The 15,507-nt window shown below is 51.3% G+C and overlaps 2 protein-coding genes across 2 annotated transcripts; one reads left to right on the top strand and one right to left on the bottom strand.

Annotated features, from left to right (window-relative positions):
- Nucleotides 1–785: 785 nt before the first annotated feature.
- Nucleotides 786–5,400, top strand: LOC102690451 (dickkopf-related protein 4). The gene is made up of 5 exons (XM_069180953.1): nt 786–1,459; nt 1,648–1,792; nt 3,186–3,336; nt 4,167–4,295; nt 5,023–5,400. Exons 2-5 carry the CDS (start codon nt 1,664–1,666, stop codon nt 5,391–5,393), a joined length of 780 nt encoding a protein of 259 aa, XP_069037054.1. The 5' UTR covers nt 786–1,459; nt 1,648–1,663; the 3' UTR covers nt 5,394–5,400.
- Nucleotides 5,401–6,450: 1,050 nt separating this feature from the next.
- Nucleotides 6,451–15,498, bottom strand: polb (polymerase (DNA directed), beta). The gene is made up of 14 exons (XM_006625591.3): nt 15,248–15,498; nt 14,284–14,341; nt 13,962–14,028; nt 13,733–13,807; nt 13,026–13,084; nt 12,282–12,331; nt 11,888–11,939; nt 11,141–11,195; nt 10,748–10,820; nt 10,512–10,582; nt 10,126–10,212; nt 9,116–9,180; nt 8,742–8,881; nt 6,451–7,905 (listed from the first exon to the last, which is right to left on the bottom strand). The coding sequence occupies exons 1-14, from the start codon at nt 15,306–15,308 to the stop codon at nt 7,811–7,813; spliced, it is 1,008 nt and encodes a 335-aa protein (XP_006625654.1). The 5' UTR covers nt 15,309–15,498; the 3' UTR covers nt 6,451–7,810.
- Between the last annotated feature and the right edge of the window lie 9 nt (nt 15,499–15,507).

Raw genomic sequence — 15,507 nt, forward strand, 5'->3', positions numbered from 1 at the left:
GAAACGATTACGCTGCGGGAGGACATAACGTGAAAACACCAGCGCTGTCCCTCGTCACCCAGCGGCTGAGACCGAATTTCAGGGGACGGAGCTGCGGCAGGTCTCTGGGGGGGTCACACACCTGCTCCGGAGGTACACAAAACTGCACATTGCTCTCTGTTAAGAGCAACGTACGCCAACGACTTGTTAGCAAACGCACGTTAGGATGAGGTGTTCAAGTAGGCAGCACGCGTAGGCTGCGAAGGAACAGGTAGAGGTTTCTTCCGCGCTGAAAGGGGACGATGCACAACGTTTCGGCTGTGGAGCCTTCTTGACCCTTCGTCTGAAGAAGGCCCCACAGCCGAAACGTCGCGTCTCTTTTCTTTTCCCTGCTGCGGAGACTGAACCTTCGCCCGTTGAGTTACGGAGAGCCGGGCTCTGCCGAGAGGCGGCCCTGTCCGCTCGTCTCCCCGAGCTCCTGGTGGCGATGTGCCGGCGGATGTCTGGCGTGGGTTGGACAGGGAAGCAGCGGACGGCGCAGGGGAGGTACGGGGTTTATCGGGAGGAAGAGGATCTGCGGGGAGATTCCGGCAATCCCTTTTAACACCCCCGCCCCCCCACCGAAATTACATCCCGTCTCCGCAGCCCTTCTCTAATCCCCCCCTTAATCCCGACAAGCAGCTGCGGCACCTCCTGCCGCTCCAACGCCGCGCACCCCTGCTCGCCCTCCCCGCGGCGCCCGCGGCCCGGAGCGGTGGGGTGTCTTCCCCTTTGCCCGAGTGGGAGAGAACGCGTGTGAGAGGGAGGGAGGAGAGAGGAGAAAGTCTGTTTGATGATGGCCCGTCATCGCGTTGTCCAAGCGACAGAAAGCGCGGGGAGAGCGCTGTAGATTGCGGGAGAGGGGGGCCGTCCAGGATGGTGGATAGGAGCGCAGGCTGGGCCGGGGGTTCGGGATATGAGTAGTAGCGGTTCAATAACCCGAGCGCATCTACGCCTGGATTTTCCGACGCGTATGTGGTCCTGCAATACAGGCGCTACGAGTATCTAAGAGATTCTGTTGTCTCCAGGTAACAGTGTCCGCGCCCGTAGCTAGGCGGCGGTGTTTGTGGTGCAGGGCTGGTAAAGACAGCTCCAGGCAGCGGCAGGTACAGGAGATAAACGCAGGGGAAGAGGGGCGATTAGCGAAACCGCTGCCTCCAGGTCCGGGGCTCTCCTGGCAGCTTTGAAGCCGCGGTTAATTACAATATCGCCTTTGCGCTGATTTCCCATCTGCAGGGGAGATCCAGATTAATGATTAATCCGGTCAGGAAACGAAATGGATCCGCCGGACCGGCCCGGGGGAAAGCTCATCCCAATCCGCTGCCTTTTCTCCAAAAACACTGCGCTGTATGTATGTACACAATCTCGCGGGTGTGTGGGCTGCGGGCAGGCAGCGCGGCTGCAGAGGAGGCGTGGGGAGTGGATCTTCCACGGCTCGGAGGTATAAATACGGGACAGACACCTCTGGACACAAACGGGGCTCGCCTGCCTGAGCGCACTATTTTACCGCCTGGGCACCAGCACCGAGAGAGCTCTCTCTGAGCGCAACTTGGGTGGAATAACGAACAAAAAAACCCGATAACTTCAAACTTTTTTAAGAGCGCAGTTCGAGCTGTTTTCTTGTTCCAGCTGCAGATAAAATACTATGCTGTATCGGAATATGTGCTGGCGAGGCGTTGCGGCGCTGTCGGTGCTGTGCTGCGTCGCTCGCTGCCTCATCCTTGAGTCCAACACGATCAAGTCCTCGGCCGAGCAGGGCAACCGGAACGGACAGGTGAGCAAGTGGACTTGTGCCTGAGCTCCATGAGCCCTCCTTATCTCTCCTGTCTCTGTCCCTCTGGTCTCTCCCTCCTTATCTCTCTCTGTCTCTGTTCCTCTGGTCTCTCACTCTCTGTCTCTGTCCCTCTGGTCTCTCCCTCCTTATCTCTCTCTGTCTCTGTCCCTCTGGTCTCTCCCTCCTTATCTCTCTCTGTCTCTGTCCCTCTGGTCTCTCACTCTCTGTCTCTGTCCCTCTGGTCTCTCCCTCCTTATCTCTCTCTGCCTCTGTCCCTCCGGTCTCTCCCTCCTTATCTCTCTCTGTCTCTGTCCCTCCGGTCTCTCCCTCCTTATCTCTCTCTGTCTCTGTCCCTCTGGTCTCTCACTCTCTGTCTGTGTCCCTCTGGTCTCTCCCTCCTTATCAATTCAATTCAATTCATGTCTCTGTCCCTCTGGTCTCTCACTCTCTGTCTCTGTCCCTCTGGTCTCTCCCTCCTTATCTCTCTCTGTCTCTGTCCCTCTGGTCTCTGACTCCCCTCACTCTCTGTCTCTGTCCCTCTGGTCTCTCCCTCCTTATCAATTCAATTCAATTCAGGTGCTTTATTAGCATGACCGATGGGTACAATCAGTGTTGCCAAAGCAAATAAAAATAATAAAATTAACATGGAACAAAACAAAAAAAATAGAAGTAAAATAAAATCTACAGACATGTTACAGACATTTACAACAAAGACATATTATAAAATATTGACATATACTGTAGGCGGCTGGAGCATTACTGGGAGACAGACTCACTGTTCCTCAGGCTGTGACAGGAGATCACATACTGGGCTGCCAGATCAACTGAGTCTCTCTCTGTCTCTGTCCCTCTGGTCTCTCACTCTCTGTCTCTGTCCCTCTGGTCTATCACTCCTCTCACTCTCGGTCTCTGTCCCTCTGGTCTCTCACCCCTCGGGTCTCTCTCACTCCAAGTACCACAGAGGAGTGTCAGAACAGCACTTGACACTCGGAGGGTCAGAGTGTGTTTGAGTTGCTGGGCTGTGCCTTGGGCACAACTCTCCAAGCCTCAAACAAAGATGCTTCCAATATTCCAGATTCCCAAGACTGTGGAGGTGTCCCTGTAAACACAGGTAGCTTGTGCTGATAGGTTTTGGCCATATTTAAGCTTCCAGTCTGAGCTTTTAGGACTCTACTGCAATAAATCAGAGGGACCCCTAATTCCTCAGGTTTTGCAGTGACCTTCTGCTGATAGCTGTCAATCATGTTCAGCCCCACTATTTGAAAGGAATGAACTGGCAGAAGTCAATGGGTCGCTGAGATCCCACAGACAGCTCGTCAGCACCGGGGCTGCAGAAGGCTGCTTGTCATGTTTCCCAAGAGCTGTGTTCACCATGTCTCTGTCTGTCTGGCAGGCCTTGCGATGTCAAGCGGACAGCAACTGCACCCGGGGACAGTACTGCGACCACTCTCGCCCCCTGGAGCCTGTGTGCGCCGCCTGCCGCCCTGCGCGGCGCCGCTGCCACAGCGACAGCATGTGCTGCTCAGGCATGCTGTGCATCAACGGTAAGGACCGACTCTCACGCCTCTCTCTCTGTCCCTCTGGTCCCTCCGGTCTCTCACAGAGCTGCTCTGAAGCAGACCGCTGTAGGGCAGCACTGGGGCGCAGGCGTTAGCTTTGCCGCCCCGCAACGCTGGGGCACCCCTCAGTTCAGGGGTGCTGTCTGTGTGGACTTTGGATGTCCTCTCATGTTTGTGTGGGTTTCCTCTCTCGGTCAACTTCTGAGAAAACGTCTGAGAAAGTGAGTGTGTGTCAATGTCTGTCTGCCCTGAGATGGACTGGGTTCCCCCCGCAGGGTGTGCCCTGCCTCGTGCCCGCTTCTTGCCAGGATAGGCTCTGTCTCCTCCGCGATCCTAAATTAGACGAAACAGTTAGAAAATGGATGGATGGAATATTGTTGGAAAAGCTGCACAATGTATACAGCTTCCCTGAAGCCTGCAGAAACAGCACACACTTTCTAACCTGCACTGCCCTCACTGTGCACTGCTGTACCTTTCATGACGGGATTCTTTCTGAAGGTATCAGGTTGCCTGTTTGAAGTTGCTGTATAATCGTCCTGTTCTTCTGCAGACGCTGCACAGAGGAGGCTAATTACAGAGTCCCCATGGGCAGATCAAACAAAATGATCTGTAATTTTGTAACTCAAGCTTCGTTGTTTATTTTTGTTAGAAGCTATTAAGCATTTATTTTCACAGTGTTTTGCTGCTCAATAGAATTTCCGTTTCTGTCGGGTGGGTGTTGACTTACGCGTGGCGTAGGGATTGAAATGGTAAGGCGAGGAACATATTCACTGAAGTGTGGGCGCTCTCTGACGCCCCCTTGTGCCTGTGTTCAGAGGTGTGTGGTCGGCCCGAGGAGGGGAGAGTGGCGCCCGTGACACCTGTGACAGGCAAGACCTCGCCGGTTCGTGGCAAGAGTAACCAGCGCCCTCCAGTGGACAGGCCCGGAAAGGAGGATGAGAAAGGTGAGAGAGTAATGGTGAGAGAGGGGCTGGAGGAAGTAACAGCGATAAATAGCTTGGAGGTGTGACGGTTTGGGTGTCCCATCCCTGCTCCTGGCGTCCCACACACTTGCTGCTGGCGTCCCACCCATGCTCCTGGCGTCCCACACCCCTGCGCCTGGCGGCACAAGTTTTTAAAATGAAGCAGAGCAATACATATTATTTAAAAAGATGATTTAAACTACAGGACAACAAATATGGATGGCACAGTGGCACAGTTGTTAACATTGCTGCCTCACACCTCTGGGGCCCAGGATTCAATTCTGGACCGGGGGTGCCATCTTTGTGGAGTTTGCATGTTCTCCTGCGTCTACATGGTTTTCCTTCCACAGTCCAAAGAGATGCTGGGGGGGTTAGTTGGCTTCTGGGAAAACTAGCCCTGGTGTGAGTGCCATGTGATATATTGGCATCCCTTCCAGAGTGTATCCTGGGATAGGCTCATGCTCCCTTGCAAGCCTGTATTGGATAAAGCAGTAAGAAATGGAAGGATGGATATCAGTTAAAGGTCCAGGGATTTCAATAAAGTCTGTTCTTTTCAGCGCACAGCTTTTCTTAATCGCTGGGGACCAGTCAGGTTCCTGGCCTGCTCATCTCTTCTGGAGGGGAGCAGGGGTAACGGTTGGTGAAGTGCCTCTAGTGAGGTCAAGCAGTGCGGGAAGGAGACTCTAACCCTGGCGTTCCCCTTGTGCAGGGCAACAGGGCGCCCCCTGCGTGCGCTCCTCGGACTGCGGCGAGGGCCTGTGCTGCGCGCGCCACCTGTGGGTGAAGATCTGCAAGCGCAGGCCGGGGGAGGGGGAGCTGTGCTCCAAGCGTGGCCGCAAGGAGAAACCGTCCAGCCGTGAGACCTACCAGCGCTGCGACTGCAACCAGGGGCTCGTCTGCCGCCCCCAGGCCCAGACCCCGAACGCTCAGAGGGGACAGAGCCGGCTCAGCGTCTGCCAGCGCACGCAGGGCCCCACCCGGCCGAAGACTGGCCCCCAGAGGAAAGCCAGGCACTCCCACAGGGCAGGGAGAGGGAGGGAGGGGGTGTTGGAGGAGAGGAGTGGGGAATGGGAGGGGTAGAGAGAAGGGGGGCGGGGAGAGAGGTGGGGGCGGGGAGGGGTAGAGAGAGAGGGGCCGGGGAGAGAGGGGGTGGGGGAGGAGAGACGTGGAGAAGGGGAGGGGGTAGAGAGAGAGGGGCCGGGGAGAAAGGGGAGCCCTTCTCCTGTCACTGCACTGAAGTTTCTGTTTCTTCTAAGGCCACCAGATAAAAGGACCCAAGGCCATTTAGACCCACTACTGACACTGTCCTGATAGAGTAGAATCAGCCAGTTAGTGCCTCTGTACAAGCCCCAGTGCCTGGAGGGGACTGCTGGGAAAAAGACTGTAAATTTGTACTGAAATTCCTTATTTTTCAATAAATATAATATGAATGAGCGTGGAGTGGGTCTCATGGTTCTGTTGATTGCAAACGGAGGGGTGTTCCTGCCTGGCCCGTTCACAAAGCTCGCTGCTGAAGAACAGAATTTGCCCCGTTTTCTGTCAGACCTTGTAAGAGGATAAGGGTGCAGATCTCCACTGCACAGGCACTGCATCTTTTTCCATTTAAACAGTTGCTGAATTTGTCAACTCAAGGTTGAAGTTATTGGAGCCCAAATTGTCTTGCTTTTGCTTAAGCAAGAAGCTTTGAAAACCGTGAACTAACTAGCTGAGCTCTTCCACAGCCTCCACCTCCTCCTCCATCTGCACACCGATGTGCTCAGGTCTCCCACAACTCAGACACCAGCAGGACTTTCAATTCACTCAGAGCCTCCTTTGTCACTGTTTTCTACAACAGTGAGGGGCATGAAACAACACATTAGCGGCTCCAATAACCATTAGATGTATTTTTAATCCCTCTTCATATATTCTAATCACTTATTATACGACTACATCTTAGTCTGAATTAGAAAAAAAACAAGCTTGATGTTTAGCAACCTTCAGGTCAAGGTCAAAAGTTGTTTTGGACTGTAAAACACAGCTCTGTCAGGACTACCTTAGTTTTAACCACAATGGCTAGAATTCCAGTAGAAGACCACAAGACGTTTGTTGCTGCACAAAGACACACAGTACAACTGGGTGGAAAAAAAAGATCTACGACTCTGGCACAGCACCTGTTTTATTAGGACTCTGGTTTTCAATACATTTCCCAACAGCTGTAATTACTGCTTAGGTGACGTCCGAGTCCGCATCACGTTAAATGGATTCAAACTGGGTGTTTTGAAGTGGTGGTGATGGTCCAGTAACTGGGGTTTTTCCCTCTGGACCAGAATTTCCAACCCATTACCCCGGTACACTGCCCCAGTACAGTACCCAGGGACATTGTGTCGATGGAGGTTACATCTTTCAGATGACCTTACTGCTTAATTACAGGGCACTATTCAGAAGAACAGGAGTGTTAATCCCAGGAGGCTGAGTTCCACTCTGGGTCTGACCACTATGATTTCCCCAGTCTTCCCCCTGATTCAACTGATCTTCTGCGAAGTGGGGCTGGAGTTCAGTGGTGGATGAAGTAGGTCACCTATATGTGATATGGGATAAACCTCTCTGATAAATCTAAATGATGATCTAAATACAAGAGTTCGCTCTTACTGAAAGGGCATTAATTGCATGAATCCACACTGACACTGCGGACCGGGTCCATACTTAAAGTGTTCGGCTGGCTTTAACGACACACCTTTAAGAGGGCTAACCCAGTCGGGCTCTAGACTAGGGACGGGCAGTCATCTGCTTGCAGGTACCCATCATGCATGTTGTCTCGTATGACCTGGATCAAAGCAGACTGGACAGTCCTGGTCCTGGAGGATCAGGGTGTCTGCAGGTTTTCACTCCAACGGTTATTAACAACCAATTAACTCCTTAGCTGGGCCCAATTATTAGCTTCTCAGCATCGCAGGTGCTGATGCTTTTAAGAGACCGGCCTGTTTTCACCTGCAGACACACTGATCCTCCAGGACCAGGGCTGTCCAGTCTGCTTTGATCCAGGTCATGCGAGACAACGTGCATGATGGGTACCTGCCAGCAGATGACGTGGCAAACTGTCACAACACATTTCACTTTCATGATTCTTGCTTTATAATCAATTTATATACAGTGAAAACTGCTCAAGAACGCAAATAAATTCTAAATATCGATGTTCTTACCAGTCATGCAGATGCAACCTGGTAGCTTTTCATAGACACTGAAGTTAAATATTAAATACAAAGGACACACATGTGCTTCTGCCTCTGTCCTGTACTGGTGAATATTCTCCACTCAGGATAAACGCCTGTACAGAGCAAGGCTGAGGCCTCCTTTACATACATGAAACAGGATCTGCGATCCAGCCCTTTAAAACTCATTTTAAAAACACAGCACCAGAAGTAAAAGCTCCGGAGCGCCGAGCTGCACACCCGCGCTGAGAACAGCAGAGAGACGGAGACACACACACAGCGGTGCTGCGGGCTCTGGCTCTCTCTGCGTCACTCGCTGCGGTCCTTGGGCTCCCGGTATTTCCACTGGATGTAATCGAAGATGTCCTTTTCGCTCTCCACCGGGAGAGCCTCTCCAGCTATGCCTAGGAGAGGAGAGGGAGAGAATGAGGGCACATGGCCATCCACTGACAGAACATCATCTACAGTCTGAACAGGTCAGTTCTTGAAAAGGAGAAAGAAAGAAGAAAAAGCACCTATGCAGGTGTGTGCAGCACAGATGATACCTTGTGCTTTTTCCCCTTTCTTCTGATTTTGAGTGTAGTATTAACCTGACACAGCTTCCCATCTCTGATTTGATCACAGAGAACACAGATCAGCAACGATCCAGATCCTCATCTCCCTCCCTCCATCTCTTTCCCTGCCCTTCTTTCTTTCTGGGTATCCAGGTCTGCCTGTGTCCAGTTTCTATGGCCAGGCTATGGTGACTGAGCCTGTCCTCTCTGGGTATTCAGGTCTCCCTGTGTCCAGTTTCTATGGCCAGGCTGTGGTCACTGAGCCTGTCCTCTCTGGGTATTCAGGTCTCCCTGTGTCCAGTTTCTATGGCCAGGCTGTGGACACTGAGCCTGTCCTCTCTGGGTATCCAGGTCTGCCTGTGTCCAGTTTCTATGGCCAGGCTGTGGTCACTGAGCCTGTCCTCTCTGGGTATCCAGGTCTGCCTGTGTCCAGTTTCTATGGCCAGGCTGTGGTCACTGAGTCAGATAGTCACCCAAGGTGTATTCCCTCCCCCTATTCATCCCTCTGGGCCTGGAGGACAGTATCAGTGGAGCCCATCTGATTGCCATGGCTGCCGCAGATCTGTCTTTAGGACCCAGGAGATAAAGGTAAGTCCAACTGAAATGTGGAGCCTTGAGTGCGAAGAGGCTGGTCTGGGGAGAGCGGGTCCCAATCCTGGAGCCCTCACTGGAAAGGAGAGACGAACCTGTCACCCCCACGGGCCGGATGGTGTACTCGTTCAGGGTGAAGCCCATCTCCAGGGCGTGGGCCCGCATGTTCTTATTGAAGATGTCGCTGCCAGTGAAGTACAGCACCCCGCAGTAATACTGGTCCTTCGGAATGAGCCTGCAGGGAGAGACAGGAGGAAGACAAAGCAGCGGGCCGGCCGATGAGGACAAGGGGAGAGAGAGATGCGAGAGGGAAAAGAGGCGATGGGAGACAGCAGGAGGTGAAGAGGAGGGAAGGAGAAAGAAATAGAGACAGGGACGTTAGCAGCTTCAGCACAGATCCACTCTGGCAGAAGGGCGGAGACACTAAAACAGTCGCCACCCCAGCCTGGGACGGGGCGCTGGGACTCACCTGATGTCAATACGCCGGTGGGGGTAGTCCGAGCCATCCTCATCATCGTCCAGCTGACACACCCCCTGGCAAAGACAGGAAGAGTAAATTCAGCACATACACTCCTCCCTCCGGGAAACACAGTCCTGTAGTACAGCTGGACACTACAGTGTGTAGACTCCTCACTCCAGGAAATACAGTACAGACACTACAGTGTGTAGACTCCTCACTCCAGGAAATACAGTACAGACACTACAGTGTGTAGACTCCACACTCCAGGAAATACAGTACAGACACTACAGTGTGTACACTCCACACTCCAGGAAATACAGTACAGACACTACAGTGTGTACACCACACTCCAGGAAATACAGTACAGACACTACAGTGTTTAGTATCCTCACTCCAGGAAATACAGTACAGACACTACAGTGTGTACACCACACTCCAGGAAATACAGTACAGACACTACAGTGTGTACACTCCTCACTCCAGGAAATACAGTACAGACACTACAGTGTGTACACCACACTCCAGGAAATACAGTACAGACACTACAGTGTGTAGACTCCACACTCCAGGAAATACAGTACAGACACTACAGTGTGTAGACTCCACACTCCAGGAAATACAGTACAGACACTACAGTGTGTACACCACACTCCAGGAAATACAGTACAGACACTACAGTGTGTAGACTTCACACTCCAGGAAATACAGTACAGACACTACAGTGTGTAGACTCCACACTCCAGGAAATACAGTACAGACACTACAGTGTGTAGACTCCACACTCCAGGAAATACAGTACAGACACTACAGTGTGTAGACTCCACACTCCAGGAAATACAGTACAGACACTACAGTGTGTACACCACACTCCAGGAAATACAGTACAGACACTACAGTGTGTACACCACACTCCAGTAGCTGCTTTAGCTCTGAAGTTGCTGCAGTGTGTGCTGACAGTACAGGTTCTGGCACTGACAGGAGTCAGGATGCGGTTGCACAGGCACGCCCCAGAGCCTCACCATGAACTTGGTGTCCCCCATGGACAGGGTGTCCGTGACGAAGCCCAGAGACTCCAGGTGTTCCACTGCTGCTTGCAGGAGCTTGGGCTGGAAACACAGAGACATCAGCAGGGCCTGATCTGCCCGGTTTGCCTGGGCTAATTCATTCACCCATCCTTATCCTCTCTTTGATTCCTTCACCTAGTAATTACTGCATCCCACTGAAGCCCCCCCGCCCCTCCTCCCCGCGCGGAGATCAAAGAGCGGAGCCCTCTTTCTCTGAAACAAAGACAGGCCTTCCGGGGAGAAAGAGGAGGCGAACGAGAGAGAGAGAGAAAGACACAAGCACAAGAGAACCCCTCAAAGAGCGGCTGACCCCCCTGACCTGAGCACAGCGAAGGGCTCACCTGTTTGGGAGAGGTGGAGGTGTATTCGGGGTGGGTCAGCAGGATGTCAATATCCCCACTGGACTCAGCTCCTGGGGTGGCAACACACAGAGGGTCAAGATACTGACGCAGAGGTGATACACACACTGCCCACCAACACACACAGACACAGAGGGACAGAGGGGGAGGCGGAGGGACAGAGGGACAGAGGGGGAGGCGGAGGGACAGAGGGACAGAGGGGGAGGCAGCACACTCACCCCTCCTGAAGCTGCCACAGATGGTGCCAATGTAGTCTGGGCTGAGCTTCTCGAGCTCCTGCAGGATCAGAGCCTGTGAAAACACACACACCACTCTGGGCTCTGCATCTCGCACTGCTGTACATGCTCTGACACTTTTACACATAACTGTGGGGGTTTAAACATGCAAAACAACTCAGATACTAGCACCCTACATACTACCATAACTGTGCACATTCACCTAATGAGGAACTTTAAATAATCTGAGCTCAGACAGCAATCGCAACATCACTTCTACTTTTATTACCATTCTGCTGTCAAAGATAAATCGCTTTGGATACAAAAAACGATCACCACCACTATACTCCTTCCATGATTTATATTTCTAATAGGACATGTGGCCTCAGCACTGACCTCCATCTTCAGCATCTCAGACCGAGGGATCCTCTTCTCAAAGTCCTCAAAATACCTGCAAGGCAAGGTGGGGTTCAGGAGCACTGGCGCCACCTGCTGGGACACTGCAGCCTTACAGCAGGACTGGTGCACTGCACTGCAGAAGGTGGAGGCTGCTCTCTCTTTTCCTTGTCCAGGTGGTTTTCTCTGTCACTCAAACTCTAGTGCAGCGATTCCCGACCCTGGAGCACCTATCTCTTGTGTGCAAACCTGTTCATTATTCAGTTAAGTCTACTTGAACCTTAACAGAGCCAACTAAGTGATAGAATATTCTACTCTCAAGACTTACAAAAAACCTTTAATTCCGAGAGGTATTGTGTCCCTTTTTTGACTTGCTTGTTGCTCCCCTATAGTTTTCCAGTCACGATGTGAACACACAGGTGAGAATGACCATGTTGAACCCTCCCAGTAAAGGCCACTTGGTCCAAATCCAGCAAGTCACTGAAACTAAGCTAACGCCTTACTATTTAAGAAATGAAACGGTTTTAAAACACCTTAAATTTGAGAGTATGATGAGCCAAACCAAGACACTGGGGTACTCTGGGATCAGGAATGGGGAACACTGAGGGAGGGCATTTCTAAGAACTGGGGAGGTGGGGGAGGACTCCCTCTGCTGCTCAGAATGAGTAAGTGCATGACAACATGACTACTGCACAGCTCATCCACTGCAATGTTCAGGCAAGCGAAGACAATCAAAAACTGACTTACCTCAGACCAATCCGCTGATGGTGGTTGAGCTTGTGTTCATTTTCCCTCAGATCTGCATGGTAAAAAAAGGCAAGATTGAAAGTTCTGGATGAGACAGACGAGGTTTCTTAAAATACCCCCCAGATCTGTCCATGACAGACAGGAGTGTTACAGCTGAATTTCTAAATGTCTGAATGAAGCTTTTGTTGACAAAAAAGGAGATGATGGGGGGAGGTGGGGTGTACGTTGAAGCTGTGGATGGACACATCGCCCCCTAATGATCTAATGACGAAGGTGTGCACTGGAAGCTCTACATGAGGAGATAGGAGTGTCATTAGTACAGGTGTGAATGAGTATGACTGTGGTGGCTCACATACACATGGCCATGGCCAACTGTTAATGTAGACAAACTAACCGTCCAGGGTCTTAACTCCCTCGGCCACTAACTTGCGCGCCGCCGCTGGCCTGGAGAAACAGACAGAGAGCGAACAGAGAGAAAAGAAACTGGAATGTTATTGGCCCTAAAACACAAAACACACCAAGGTGAGAGAGAAAAAGACTAATTAGACCCTGAAAAAGTTCAGGCTCAGTGACCACAGCCTGGCCATAGAAACTGGACACAGGCAGACCTGGATACCCAGAGAGGACAGGCTCAGTGTCCACAGCCTGGCCATAGAAACTGGACACAGGCAGACCTGGATACCCAGAGAGGACAAGCTCAGTGACCACAGCCTGGCCATAGAAACTGGACACAGGCAGACCTGGATAGCCAGGACAGTCTCACTGACCATCTTGATTCTTATTTAGGGTGGGAGAGGTCTTAGGTTCAAATCCTGGGTGAGCCTGTTTGCTTCAGGCAGCACTGTGCAGCAGTGGTCAGGCTTCTGGACTGCAGCTGTAGGGGTGTGTGTTCAAATATCAGATGAGACACTACTGCTGCACCCCTGAGCAACTGGAGTCTGTTCCAGCCAAACACCCAGCTGTGTAAATGGGTAAACATGTAGGTGGGCTCTGGTTAACAGCACCAGCCAAATAAATGAGTAAGATTAGTAGATTTACTAATAATCGCAACTCCTTGTCCCTCCCTGGATGTCGGAAGAGATGTGAAAGAATCTGGGGGAGAGAACAATGTAGAAAGAGGCAGACAGATCACACGTACCCGATTCCCGTCACTCTGGTGAGGAAGTTAATGGAGGTGCTGGTGTCGTCACTACGGATCTGGAAAAGGTGAGCAGGGATTAACGAGGGAATGGGACCGCGATGCTTCAACATCCCAGCCAATGTGCTCCTGTGACCATCGGGAGAGAAGGCCACCGCAGTCTCTGGTCATAAGCGTGTAGTAAGGTGGGGAGCTGCGCCGCCTTCCTCATGGGGACCAGCGGTCCAGCCCTCCGACCGGAGGATTCAGAGTCTCTGATGAGCCTGCCCTCGACAGCCATGGGGTGAACATGCAAACTCCACACATACAGCCACCAAAGGCCAGAATCCTACTCAGGAGGTGCAAGGCTTCATTTCTAGACCCTACTCCACTGGGCTAACCTCATTATTATTAGAAAAATAATGTCACAATGAGAGAAGACCCAGGTGCTGCGCAAGTACAGGGGAGCGCTAGAGATGGTCAGCGCTCATGGAAATCATCATCATCACAGTTGCACAGTCGTGTTTGTGGGTTTACAAAGAGCACATCTGCACAGTCTGCCGCTGTGAGAATTACCCCTGCTGGTCCAGACAATGCCAGAATCTTGTGGGAAGGCCTGAGCTCTCCTAAAGACACGCCTGGTGACTCCACGCTGGGTGGGTATGTAACAAGACATAAGAGGGGGTGCTCAGCGTGGGGGGTGAGGGGCCCCCCTCTCTCCCTCTCACCTTCTCCAGTTTGCGCAGCTTCCCCGTGGCCAGGAACTCGTCGATCTTCTCCGCGATCTTCGTGCCCACGCCCTCCTGCCACCGAACACAAGCACACGCGCGCACAGGGCGCTGTCAGTCGCTCACGAGCAAGGAGGACAGCGCAAACAGAAGGCAGGGGGTAACAGAGCCAGGGGGGAGAGAGAAGAGAGAGGCGAGGGAGAGGAGGCAAGCCAAGGCAGGCTCTCACCAGCTTCTTGGCCTCGCTGCCACTCTTGATCTTCTGGGGATATTTGGAAATGACGGAGGCAGCTTTCCTGGGGAAGGCAGAGGGCATGATAATTAATACCCCACTGGCCAGACACACCCCAACAGACTATAAACCACCCAAACGCCCACCTGGACCTACTATATCCCAACTGACCCCGAACCAGCCACACAGCTTCATCTTACAGCACCAAGCCAAAAGCCATCTAACTGACCCCCCAGCTCTCCAACAGACCACAATCCAAACCAACTGCTCCCCTCAGTGTGTCTCATGGAGCAGTACAGCTGCTCCTCTCAGTTCTCACCTGTAGGCATTGTACTTGTGGATCGCTCTGTTCACATTCCTTTCATAATTGGCCAGCTCTAGCGAGAAAGGGGGAGAGGAAAGGGAAGAAGGCAGAGTGATGGAAAAGGGAAAAATACAAATTATGATTCCAGTTTTAAAAAATATAGACAATTATGTCATGCTGATCACTGTACTTTAAAACAGATGTGCACATGCACAAATTTGTATATTTATGTTAATTTAATATCTGGAATATTCACAGTAATAGTTAATTGAGGAAATGATACTAATTTTTAAGACAAAAAGACTGATACTTAGGGATCTTTGCCGAGCTGCTTTCTGATTGGCCAACAATAATTTTATCAGCCAATCAGGACAAGGAATACGTCTCTTTAAAGAAAAGTGTTCGCATTACGTTTTTATCAGCTTTAAAGAGGATTTCGTGAAAACAGGGTATTTTATTTCAGCGATAACACATACAGCCGAGACCTGCACACAATATTCTTTCGGAACTCTAGAAAGTTATCTTAAGAGCTATTTAAACGGAGTAACTACAGCGGGAAACACGATCCCTGGCCGACAGAAATGGCCCTGTCTAATTTTACCCCGACTACTGGCGATTGTGCACCACTAACTTTTACCGTGGAACATGACCAAATAATCACTACATTATCACGAATATTGGGTTTATTTAAATATAAACAGTGCCGACAATTACCATTCTTTAATATATTTAAGATGGATTAAACTCCAATGCGACCCAGGCAAAAACAAAGCCACCCTCGATCTATCCAGCAAATACTTCAAGCTGTCATTTATGATAAAATACTACGTTACGTACTGTACTGTAAAAAGACAGTTAAAATGGACAGTGGATTCAGAATGTTCATGCGTAATCTTCTTATGAGACGGACAGCATTAACACTGTGACAGCCCTTAAAATTATTAAAATGTAGTCAACAGTGCGCTCGACGAACTCATACCTATGAGAAAGTCGGTGATTCCCTCATTTAGGCTTTCTTGCGGGGCCTTCCTTTTGCTCATCTTGACGAGAAAGTTAAGAAATCCTTCTCTCTCTACTAACTGGGCGGTAATCGGTTTAAAAACAGGTAAACGGGATCTAAACTGAGGACCAACACGGCTCTGCCCACCAGCTCAGACAATGGACACACAAATCGGTGCAGACGCCACGCAGCAGCGCACGATGATGACGACATGACGCAGCCCCGACGTATCCATTTTT

Source organism: Lepisosteus oculatus, chromosome 2 (assembly GCF_040954835.1).
Source record: "Lepisosteus oculatus isolate fLepOcu1 chromosome 2, fLepOcu1.hap2, whole genome shotgun sequence".
NCBI classification, from domain to species: Eukaryota; Metazoa; Chordata; class Actinopteri; order Semionotiformes; family Lepisosteidae; genus Lepisosteus; species Lepisosteus oculatus.

Excerpts from the sequence above, each read along its gene's own strand:
- polb (XM_006625591.3), bottom strand. The coding sequence starts at position 15,308 with ATGAGCAAAAGGAAGGCCCCGCAAGAAAGCCTAAATGAGGGAATCACC. Across the intron at positions 11,196-11,887 it reads CATCAGCGGATTGGTCTGAG|GTATTTTGAGGACTTTGAGA; the intron begins GTAAGTCAGTTT and ends CTTGCCTTGCAG. Across the intron at positions 10,821-11,140 it reads CTGAGATGCTGAAGATGGAG|GCTCTGATCCTGCAGGAGCT; the intron begins GTCAGTGCTGAG and ends GTGTTTTCACAG.
- LOC102690451 (XM_069180953.1), top strand. The coding sequence starts at position 1,664 with ATGCTGTATCGGAATATGTGCTGGCGAGGCGTTGCGGCGCTGTCGGTG. Across the intron at positions 1,793-3,185 it reads AGGGCAACCGGAACGGACAG|GCCTTGCGATGTCAAGCGGA; the intron begins GTGAGCAAGTGG and ends TCTGTCTGGCAG. Across the intron at positions 4,296-5,022 it reads CGGAAAGGAGGATGAGAAAG|GGCAACAGGGCGCCCCCTGC; the intron begins GTGAGAGAGTAA and ends CCCCTTGTGCAG.